This window comes from Cyprinodon variegatus, unplaced genomic scaffold, assembly GCF_000732505.1.
Source record: "Cyprinodon variegatus isolate N-32 unplaced genomic scaffold, C_variegatus-1.0 Scaffold71, whole genome shotgun sequence".
Classification (NCBI taxonomy): domain Eukaryota; kingdom Metazoa; phylum Chordata; class Actinopteri; order Cyprinodontiformes; family Cyprinodontidae; genus Cyprinodon; species Cyprinodon variegatus.
Window position 1 is genome coordinate 473,563 of NW_015150524.1, and position 9,154 is coordinate 482,716.

The 9,154-nt window shown below is 38.1% G+C and overlaps 2 protein-coding genes across 2 annotated transcripts in view; both read right to left on the reverse strand.

The window, feature by feature from the left end:
• The window catches only part of dnal1 (dynein, axonemal, light chain 1), a 6,016-nt gene extending 2,713 nt beyond the window's left edge, over window positions 1–3,303 (reverse strand). The window contains exons 1-6 of the mRNA XM_015372277.1: window positions 3,256–3,303; window positions 2,831–2,860; window positions 2,607–2,719; window positions 1,834–1,889; window positions 1,694–1,749; window positions 1,458–1,584 (exon numbers count right to left, since the gene is read on the reverse strand). Of these exons, the coding sequence (XP_015227763.1) occupies window positions 1,458–1,584; window positions 1,694–1,749; window positions 1,834–1,889; window positions 2,607–2,719; window positions 2,831–2,860; window positions 3,256–3,258 (385 nt within the window). The 5' untranslated portion in view covers window positions 3,259–3,303. The remainder of the gene's footprint in view (window positions 1–1,457; window positions 1,585–1,693; window positions 1,750–1,833; window positions 1,890–2,606; window positions 2,720–2,830; window positions 2,861–3,255) is intronic.
• A 4,435-nt stretch (window positions 3,304–7,738) lies between these two features.
• Window positions 7,739–9,154, reverse strand: part of LOC107083286 (peptidyl-prolyl cis-trans isomerase FKBP9-like) — a 21,444-nt gene continuing 20,028 nt past the window's right edge. Inside the window, exons 9-10 of the mRNA XM_015372394.1 lie at window positions 8,246–8,409; window positions 7,739–8,153 (exon numbers count right to left, since the gene is read on the reverse strand). Of these exons, the coding sequence (XP_015227880.1) occupies window positions 7,977–8,153; window positions 8,246–8,409 (341 nt within the window). The 3' untranslated portion in view covers window positions 7,739–7,976. The remainder of the gene's footprint in view (window positions 8,154–8,245; window positions 8,410–9,154) is intronic.

Sequence of the window (9,154 nt, forward strand, 5' to 3'; positions counted from 1 at the left end):
CCGGTCATCCATCGCTCCCACGCCGCTCGCAGCCTTACTTTGAACAGCCGGTTCACACCGATGTCGAGCGGTTGAAGTTCCTTTGTCAGACAAGCACAGCGTTAATTTGTTTCACCGTGTTTTTCACATTGGCTGTGAGATGGGCACGCATGGAGTCACAGATTAACAGCGATGGTGATGCAAGTCTTTCCTCCAACTCGGGCCACCACGCCTTATGTCCGCAGAAACTCAACTGCGCCTTCTTCACCTGTCGGAGTCCGTTTTCCATCTTCCTCCACTTTTAAGAAAAAAATCGATTCATTAATCTTGAATTCTCTCGCGGGTGCTCGATTTCCATGTTCCTCTGCGTAGTGAAGTGAATTAATATTGCACCATGAATAGAATATAGTGGATTAATGTCTCACAATAAATATATTCTTGTCACAATGGTTAAATGGTGTGCTTCAACATAATATCTAAGTAAAATAATGTTTGTGTGGCAGTCCGGAGGTTGAGATAAGATTAGGAGGGTTAATACAAACAAAACGTGGCAATGGAGAAACCCAAGGTTGAGTTGTACTGACGTGTCAATGTTAAACAACAAGCTATGCTGATGTGTCAATGGAAACACAATGTTTATCACCATGGCCCGCAGGTCCGGAAATGGGCAAGGTTTTTAATAAAATATATAAAAATGTGTACTCTGGGTGGTTTTCCGCCGGTAGGTAGATAATAAAGATATCCGTGGAAAAGTACCTGAAATTACGTAAAAATAGGAGGGGCTCGGGGAGGAGCCCCAAAGCCCCAGGGAATGAATATAAGCAGGCCTGTTTCTGTGTATCATTCAGATGTTGACCGGTGAACATCTCATGTGTGGTAGACTTGTGTTGTTGCAATAAGCCATTCTGGACCGAGACCCAGCTGCCTCTGCTTGTTTTTTACCATTGTTTGAAGATTTTTCAACTGCTTTTTAAGAACTTAGAATTTTTGGTAAGACCTAGCATAAATTCATACGTCGTACTGAGGACATCCACGACAGTAGCTGATAGCCTTCAGTTTAAACTGTGCTTCATAGGCGTGTCTCTTTGCCATTTTCAATCCACGCCCACACTTCCCCCTTTAACGTTCTCATGGTGGTCTCAAAAACGTCGCACTAACAACACACATAGGGCGAACCGCACTATAGGGCGCGCCACACATTTTGAGGGAAAAAAGACGTTTATATGTGCCTTATAGTTGTGAAAATACGGTATAAATTATCATAGAGTGCGGTAATTATATGTGTTTTTAGTAGTTGAGCTGAATTGTTTGGGAATCCTTGATTTAGATAAAACCAAAAACATTATGATCTTAATAACAAAAATTATGATGGTATATCACTTACCAAAAAAAAAAAAGACCAAAAAAGGAGCTGCAAAAAGTAAAACAATTTCTATTCTAAATCTAATCTGTTGACTTTGTAAAGGAGGGTAGCTTACCCCAATCTTTGACAAGGTTGTGGCGAATAGAGAGGACTTTAAGTTTCTGCAAGGTGTTGACACCTGTCAGTTTTTCTATTAAATTATATGAAATCCACAACTCCTCCAAAGTGTCTCGGACTGCCTCCTGCAAAAACACAAGCAACAAACTGAGACAAGAAGGAGATATAGAAAATATTCTGTTTAGAGAAAAAGAAGGAACACAAACTTAAAATGTAAGATTATATCTAACTTACCACCCCTACAAGAGACTTGATATTATTTCTGCCTAATGAAAGTATCTTCAGGTTTTCTAAGAGGAGACATGTTGAATTAAATCGATATTAGGTACAGCAGAACAGGACCTCGGGTAGAGGGGAAATCTGTTAATACTCACTGAAGCTGTCCAGATTGGTTATATTCTCAATGCAGTTGGAAGACAAGGACAGCTTCCTGGGAAGGAGGTGGAATGAAAACATTTGAGATATCTGAAAGATGACCTTAACGTCTGATTAAATTTTATTTTATTACTGTTAAAGAGTCAATAATAAGTCATTAAAAGCCCTCACTTTAATTATACTGACAAATTTAACTTTTGGGGAGAAACAATTATAATGTTGCATTGTATAAGATGCTCACATTAAGGTGCTGTCTGAAAGCAAATGTATATTATTAACAAGAACTGACTCCATGAAAGAAGTAGTCGCTCTGAGAAAAAAAAAAAAACAACAACTTCTAAGCCATGGATGCAGCCTGGATATGCAATGATGGATATGTGATTCAAAGTTTCATGACAACCTTGGGTGAAAATCTTTTCATTTTATCACAAATTTACACGGAGTGAAGATTCAGAACAATAACATATCTGTTTGTGAGACATGAGGCCCAGAGCTTCCAAACTCAAGGCTTTCAACTAGAGTAACCCTACTAAGTTTCTATTGCTACACCCTTCTTTCAGCTAGCTGAGAGTTAGGAAGGCAGAGAGGTGCACAGAATCCTTAAATGTCCCACAGCTAGTGAAAAATCTGGTCCCTCAAGAGGATTGTCTGGAAACCCATTTCAAGTAGATTAACCGTAGGAAAGTTGCTAAAAAAATACAGTTTTGTGGTTTTAAAATGATAACCCTTAAAACCCTGGTAAACCTTCATCCTGGTTAAAAACAGGACTTACTCGCAGCAGGTCAGCACAGAGAGAGAAGTGTCCATTTTCTCTATAGGAGGGATTTGACCATACATTAGAACTTCTTTAGACACATCCGCTTTGTTATCCGTGTCCTTCGCTTCCTGCATGCAAAAAAAAAAAAAGAAATTACCACATTGAATTCTTTATAAAACAAGCCCCTACTTATAAATATTTCACTGTTTTTCTCTTGTTAAGTAACATCATCCACTTACCCATTTCTTTATAGCTTCTCCAGTAGTTGCCTGGACACATTATAGGAAATCTTATATCATTAATCATAGCTTACATTTGATTATTATAGCTGGGATTTGTCTGTGGTCACAAAGTAACAGGATGCTAACAACATGATATGAACACACATTTACTCCCAGGTTTAAAAAAAAAAAAAACATCAAAAACAAACAAATAACATAAAACATGAAACACAAAAAGCACAAAAAAGAAATACATCAGTTTATGGAGTTTAGTTAACAACTAAGCACACAGGCCTCCACAAAAGCTTTTCACTTTTCTACATTAAAATTAGCTCACATTTAGTTGCTAAGTCCCTTTCAAGTCTCTGGTGGCGGATGTTTCACAAAGCAACAGTAAGCGTGCAGTTTTTCCTAAAAGTAAATCGAGACATCCACGGACTTACCATGTTAAATGTCTGAAGTGTAGCTAGATAACAGCGTCCACCAGGCTCAGGTTGCCATGGCACCGCCAAGCTTCGAAGCCGCGCATGCGCACTTTGCACTGTTAGCAGCCGTCTCTTGTTTACTTTTTTGGTTACCCAGCACAAAGTAAATAACTAAAAAACAAACTATATATCTATATACACATAGAAACACACACACACACCTGTATTAAAATATGTTTTTCTGTTTAAAAAAGTTACGTTACATTTTTATATTCAGAGTAAATTGCAACAATTAAGACACACCTATAAATCTGGATCATTCTCACGAGCAGCTTGAAGCAGCCACACCAAAAATACATGTTTAGTCATAACACCTATAGATGAATGAAAAATAAGCTCTCGGGGCCAGCATAAAAATAATGTGTCCTTTAATAAAGTTATAGTGAAACATAACAGGAATATATTTTCACAATCCTATTTTCTATTCATGGATACAGCTGTTTTTTTTTTTTTTTTTTGTTTATTTAAAATAAGCTGTTATTATGGTGATAGGATGTAAATGTAAAGATTATATGATCCTAGTTACAAAAATCACCTGTTTGAAAATTCCACAACAAAAATAAAATATGATTTATTTATATATGATTTATTTATATGTGATTTATTTTTGAGTTTATAATTTTTGCTTGAGGCTGCCCAGTATGATCATGCAGTTAATCTATAAGGCCTGTATAAGTGTAATTACCCATCATTTTAGGAACGTTGTGTAATCGTGGTTGGACATGAACCACCGAATCTCCTGATCACTGCACAGGTCTGATGTCTTCTGAGGAAAAAATGGGCCAACAAACGACTGTTGGAGAGTTCAATGTACAGCAGGTAATGCAGAGTGAACCTGTGGTAACTGTAGTTAACTGTGAGCATAGGCAGCATCATGGAGAAGCTCCAGGACCATCTTGTGAACCAGCCATTCCACATGAAGCCCAGCCACCAGTGACAAGAATCTGTGCATCCAGAAGTCGGGCTTCTACTAAGTATGGGAAATACAGGGATAGGCAATGTATGGCTAATAGTTTGGTTTTCCTATCATTTTTCCATGAAGATGAGTTTATTACTCGAAATTACCTTTACCGTGTGTTGGACATGGGTAACGCCATTTTCTCGGCAATTAGACGTATTGAGCCGAACAATGAATTCCTATTCTGCAGTCAGCTTCCTTCTGTGGTTAGAAGCCGCAATCATTAGTACAGTGTTGACATGTCTCGGTATCCTACTTATGGAATATTTGACGGTAACCCCAGAGATAAACTACAAAGCCTTGAACAGGGACTGCAGATCTTGGCATCAGAGGTCCAGTATGCTTTGCTAGTCACTGCATTATTAGGGATTGCAGTTTGCAGGCTGAGTTCTGGTGAATTTGCATATTTTGATCCTCACCCTCGTAGGTCTACAGGCATGTCATTGCTTCCTGGTGGAAGAGGTGGAAAAGCAGTCATGCTGAAATTCAAACGTCTTGATGACATGATTGAACGGATTAAATCTGTGTACAGGAACTTTGGCATTGAGTCAAACTGTGTTTTTGAGATACAGCCTATCACATTTCATAGTGAAACTGCAGCCCCCCAAGTGAAATCAACAAAGAAAACAGAAAACACCCAAACTGCTACAGGTGTTAAAACATCAACAGTAGATAAATCTTTGTGTATAACTGCTGAGAAAACACAAAACAAAACTGAGAACTGAGGCAACGACATCCATTATGGATTCTCCAAATGACACATATGTCGCAGAGATAAACCATAGTCTGGCAGAAACTAGACAACTTGAAAAATGGTCCAGTGAACCCCACTCAGTCATAGATGAAAGTGAGCATCTGCAGCACCATGGTGAATTTCAAGGACCATCTAATGAATCAGCTATTGTAGTTCAGCCAACAGTGAGAAGCATCTGTGCCTCCAACCATGTCTTGTTCATTTAGTCTTGTTCATGGTTCCTTTGCAGAGCTTACATTTCTCTTAAAAAAATAGCAAGCATGAATTAGGGCTCCGACTAATGATCGTTTAGCAGAACAATTAATCTGTTAATTATCTTTTTGATTAAGCAATTAATAATCGGATAGTCAAAAGGTTCCTTAAAGAAGACTTTTTACGAAATTAAACCGGGTAAAACTAAAACTTTTCTACTTGAGGAGTTCTGGAAAGAGCATATTGACATATTTTCTTAAATTCAAAATATATATGTATTATTTTAAAATTTTGGTAAAAATACTGCTCTGAGTGGATTGCTCTGACAGCTAAAGGCATCTTTTAGAGTCTTTATACTCCAGTTAACGATTATTCCATCTCTAAATTAGTTGACAATGATTTCAATACTTGATTAATCACTATTTATCCGATAAATTGTTTCAGCTCTAGTATGGATGAAGTCATAGTAAACCTTTTCTGCTCTTGTTTGAAATATTATGATGGGCATGATATGACAACATTATCCATTGATAGGAGGTCTGATGGCTGATGATGAGTTACTAAATAAGGAGAAAGCAAATTCAGGTATATTCAAAAGGATCAACTTTGAGGGGATGGTGTAATAGCATATCTGACAATCACTCTCTCCCTTATTCATCAGTTTTGCAATATTAGATGACAACACCGTTAAGGAGGGTGTAAATGTAGAAATCTGCCTTATCTCTCTGTATGTCCGAAGACGTACTAAGTGTCAAAGAAACATGGTAACATAATAGTTCGGATATGATGCACTGTGCCATTGTACGGCTGCGTTATGGTTGTCGGACTATTTTTTTCTTATAAAAGAAGACTGGTAGAGTAACTAGCACTCCATTTTGTCCTTTGCACTGGGGAAACATGTATTGACAATTCGAAATTCCTACAGCTGTATTAAACACTTCATAAGTTCAGCACTACATCATCAGACATCTCATCCCCCCGCTGTTTTATAGTCTCAATATTGCACTATGTAGATGCACGTGCATCATGGAATGTTGTGTCGAAATCTTACTGGAAAGCACGTGTGCTGGTCAAAGAGGTTGCGCTGACACTGGAACAAAAATGTTTATACAAATGTTCTCCGTTTATGCCAAAAAAGTAGCTCACCACAGATATCAGATATTTTCAACCTTGTTTTCACCAAGATTCATATGTGACCTTCAGTATGTACTTCTAGGACTCACACTCTTTGTTCTATTTCTTCCCTATCTGACTTCTCACAACAATAAAGGCTTAACATTGTCACCCCATTGCCCAGGCCCCTAATCTGATTGGCCAGCTCTAAACTATTACTGAAGTGAATGGTGAGGAAAAAAAAACTTGTTGGTGTAGGAAAATATAAGGGAGACACATTCCACCATTTGGTCCTCTGCAGCTGTGCTAACTCCACACTCCATGGGGGCAGTGCTTTTGATTTACATTCTTCTAAACTTTTACCAAAAACATGCAATGCAGAAATGACTTAAAACACAGAATAAGTATTCTCACCCTGGGGATAAAAAGACCCAAATATTACATTATATGCTTTTTATTGATGAAGTTAAAGTAAATGCCTCCAGGCACCCACATGTTCTCAAGGAAAACAAGCTTAAGAGAAGTCAGCAGCTTCTCTAAAAGTCTTTTTCAGGTAAAAAAAACCAGTAACTGACATGAACAGCTGTAAGATCTCAGAAGGCAAATGACCAGGGGCTACATGTTGTTTCTCTTGAAAAGAATCTGATGGCCGTAAATTTGCAAACGGATCCCCCTTCCCCCCAAATAACAGATGTTGCCTAGATACTGGAGGAGCATAAGGTGAGGCCAGGAGGAAGTATCCTGTTATCTTTTAAACAGGGAAACGTAGGAGGATTCCACAGAGGAATATTTGCAGTGAAACAGTAAAATAAAGAAATACTAACCAGCTTTATACAGTTCTGTACACTATACGCAGAATACAACCTGATTAAACAAAACATGAGAATGTAGATGTTAAAGTCAGACCATTTATTGAACCAAGCTCACGCATTTGTCATCAAGCCACATTCTTTTTCTAAATAAAACAGACACCCCCCCACACTGTTACACATTATTCTCAAACAGACACACACACCCTCGCAGATACACACAATAAAACCTAAACTCAAAAGGTTAAAGGGTGAAAAACAGACACAACCATTGATCAAAAAGATCAAGTATCACTGAAGGAGGATTTTTAACAGCAGAAAACACAAACAGAAAACTATAGGAAATGTTCATTATAAACCACAGAAAAGAACATATTAGATCCAACTCTGGAGAGCCACACCAAAGCATTGCTTCTGCAAGAAGCATGACAAACGGAGAATAACAGTTTCCCTCATCTAAAAACAAAGTGTAAAAATGTAAGGAGTGCTGAATGTTCAGATAATAATAATAATAAACCTTTTAAAAATAAAAGACAAAATTTAGAATGTCTGACAATTAAGGAGGTAAACAAACAGGTTCAGTCCTTAAATCAAAACTTTAAAATATTTGTCTTTATCTTTAAAAAAAAAACAAAAAACAACTAAATCCTTGTTTTCCATTCTCATGTGAGAATAACCATAGTTCAATATTATTTCAGTCCTCAAATAAAAAAAAATCTAAATCTGAATAGAGTTCCTATTCAATGTTTTTTTATCCCCCCACTACCAAACAACCCACCAACAGAAGTTCCCAACATTTCCCAATTTCCAGACCCCTTTCCCAACACCCAGATCTACTATCCACTCTGTCCCATCATAGCTCGTCATGGTTAGTTTCATCTGCTTTGAGTTTGAACTCCTCTTCTGTGATCTTTCCGTCTCCGTTGCGGTCTTGGTTAGAGAACATGTTGTCTATAATACGGTAGGGATCGAAGCCGGGAGCCAGGCGTCCTTTACCATCATTCACTTGCTGCATGATGTAGTCGGTAAACTGTAGAGGCAGGAGGTGGAGAGCAAAAGCTTAACTGATGTGAGAAGGTAAAAGATAAATAAATCCATGAAAGTCTTAGTAATATCCCATACCTCAGAGGGCTCCACTGATCCACTGTTGTCCCTGTCCATCTTGGCAAACAGGCCTGGGGGGACCTCTTCGTTCCAGATAAACATGTAGCCCTCAGGAAGTCCCTCCTCTATCTCAACCAGCTCAACATCAAACAGCAGTACTGCACTTCCTGGGACCTGGTCGGCTACAGAAAAAAAAAAAAAACACATTATGAGGAGCTGGCCTCACGTAAAGGTGATTTATTTTAGGTGGACGATTTAACTCAGACTTTAGACTTGGACACCTATATTGTCATTTTGTATACACAGAGTGTATACCAAGCAGCTTAGCACTGAAAAGGAACATTTCCATTTCATAAAGTGCAACAGTGATCAAATATAAACAGTGTGGGAGGAAAAAACATGGTGCAAAATTGATGTAGAAAATTCAAAACAAATATATATGGTGCAAAAAAGGCAGTAGAAAAACATTTTTGAGTTGAGTTCTTGTCAGGTCTAAGCACCTAAAACACCATACAGGGAAAGAAAAAGGAACAGAGACAATTAGTTTAGTTTTACTCGCGAGGAGAATAGGAAGGGACCGCACAGTACAGGTCTCCACCCCACTCTGGCGGTCTACACGTCCTGCTCGCAATTTATTGAAGTCAGGGATTCTCTAGTTACAACAGCTTAGACTGCACTAAAGCAAACAAGATAAGGAATTCAGGCTTGCAGTCTCAATAAACATGTCCTCTAAATCTCAGGGTTCAGTCAAAGTTTAAGCTGTTGAAGCTGTCAACCAAAGTTCAGCAGGTTTAATCCTGCTTGTAAACCACAACCCCCCCAAAAGCAAGTCCACAAATAACAGTATACTTTAGAAAAGGTGGCTATGAACACATGCACATAGCACACATCTTTATGCATTATAACAATACACAGATACATTTCTAT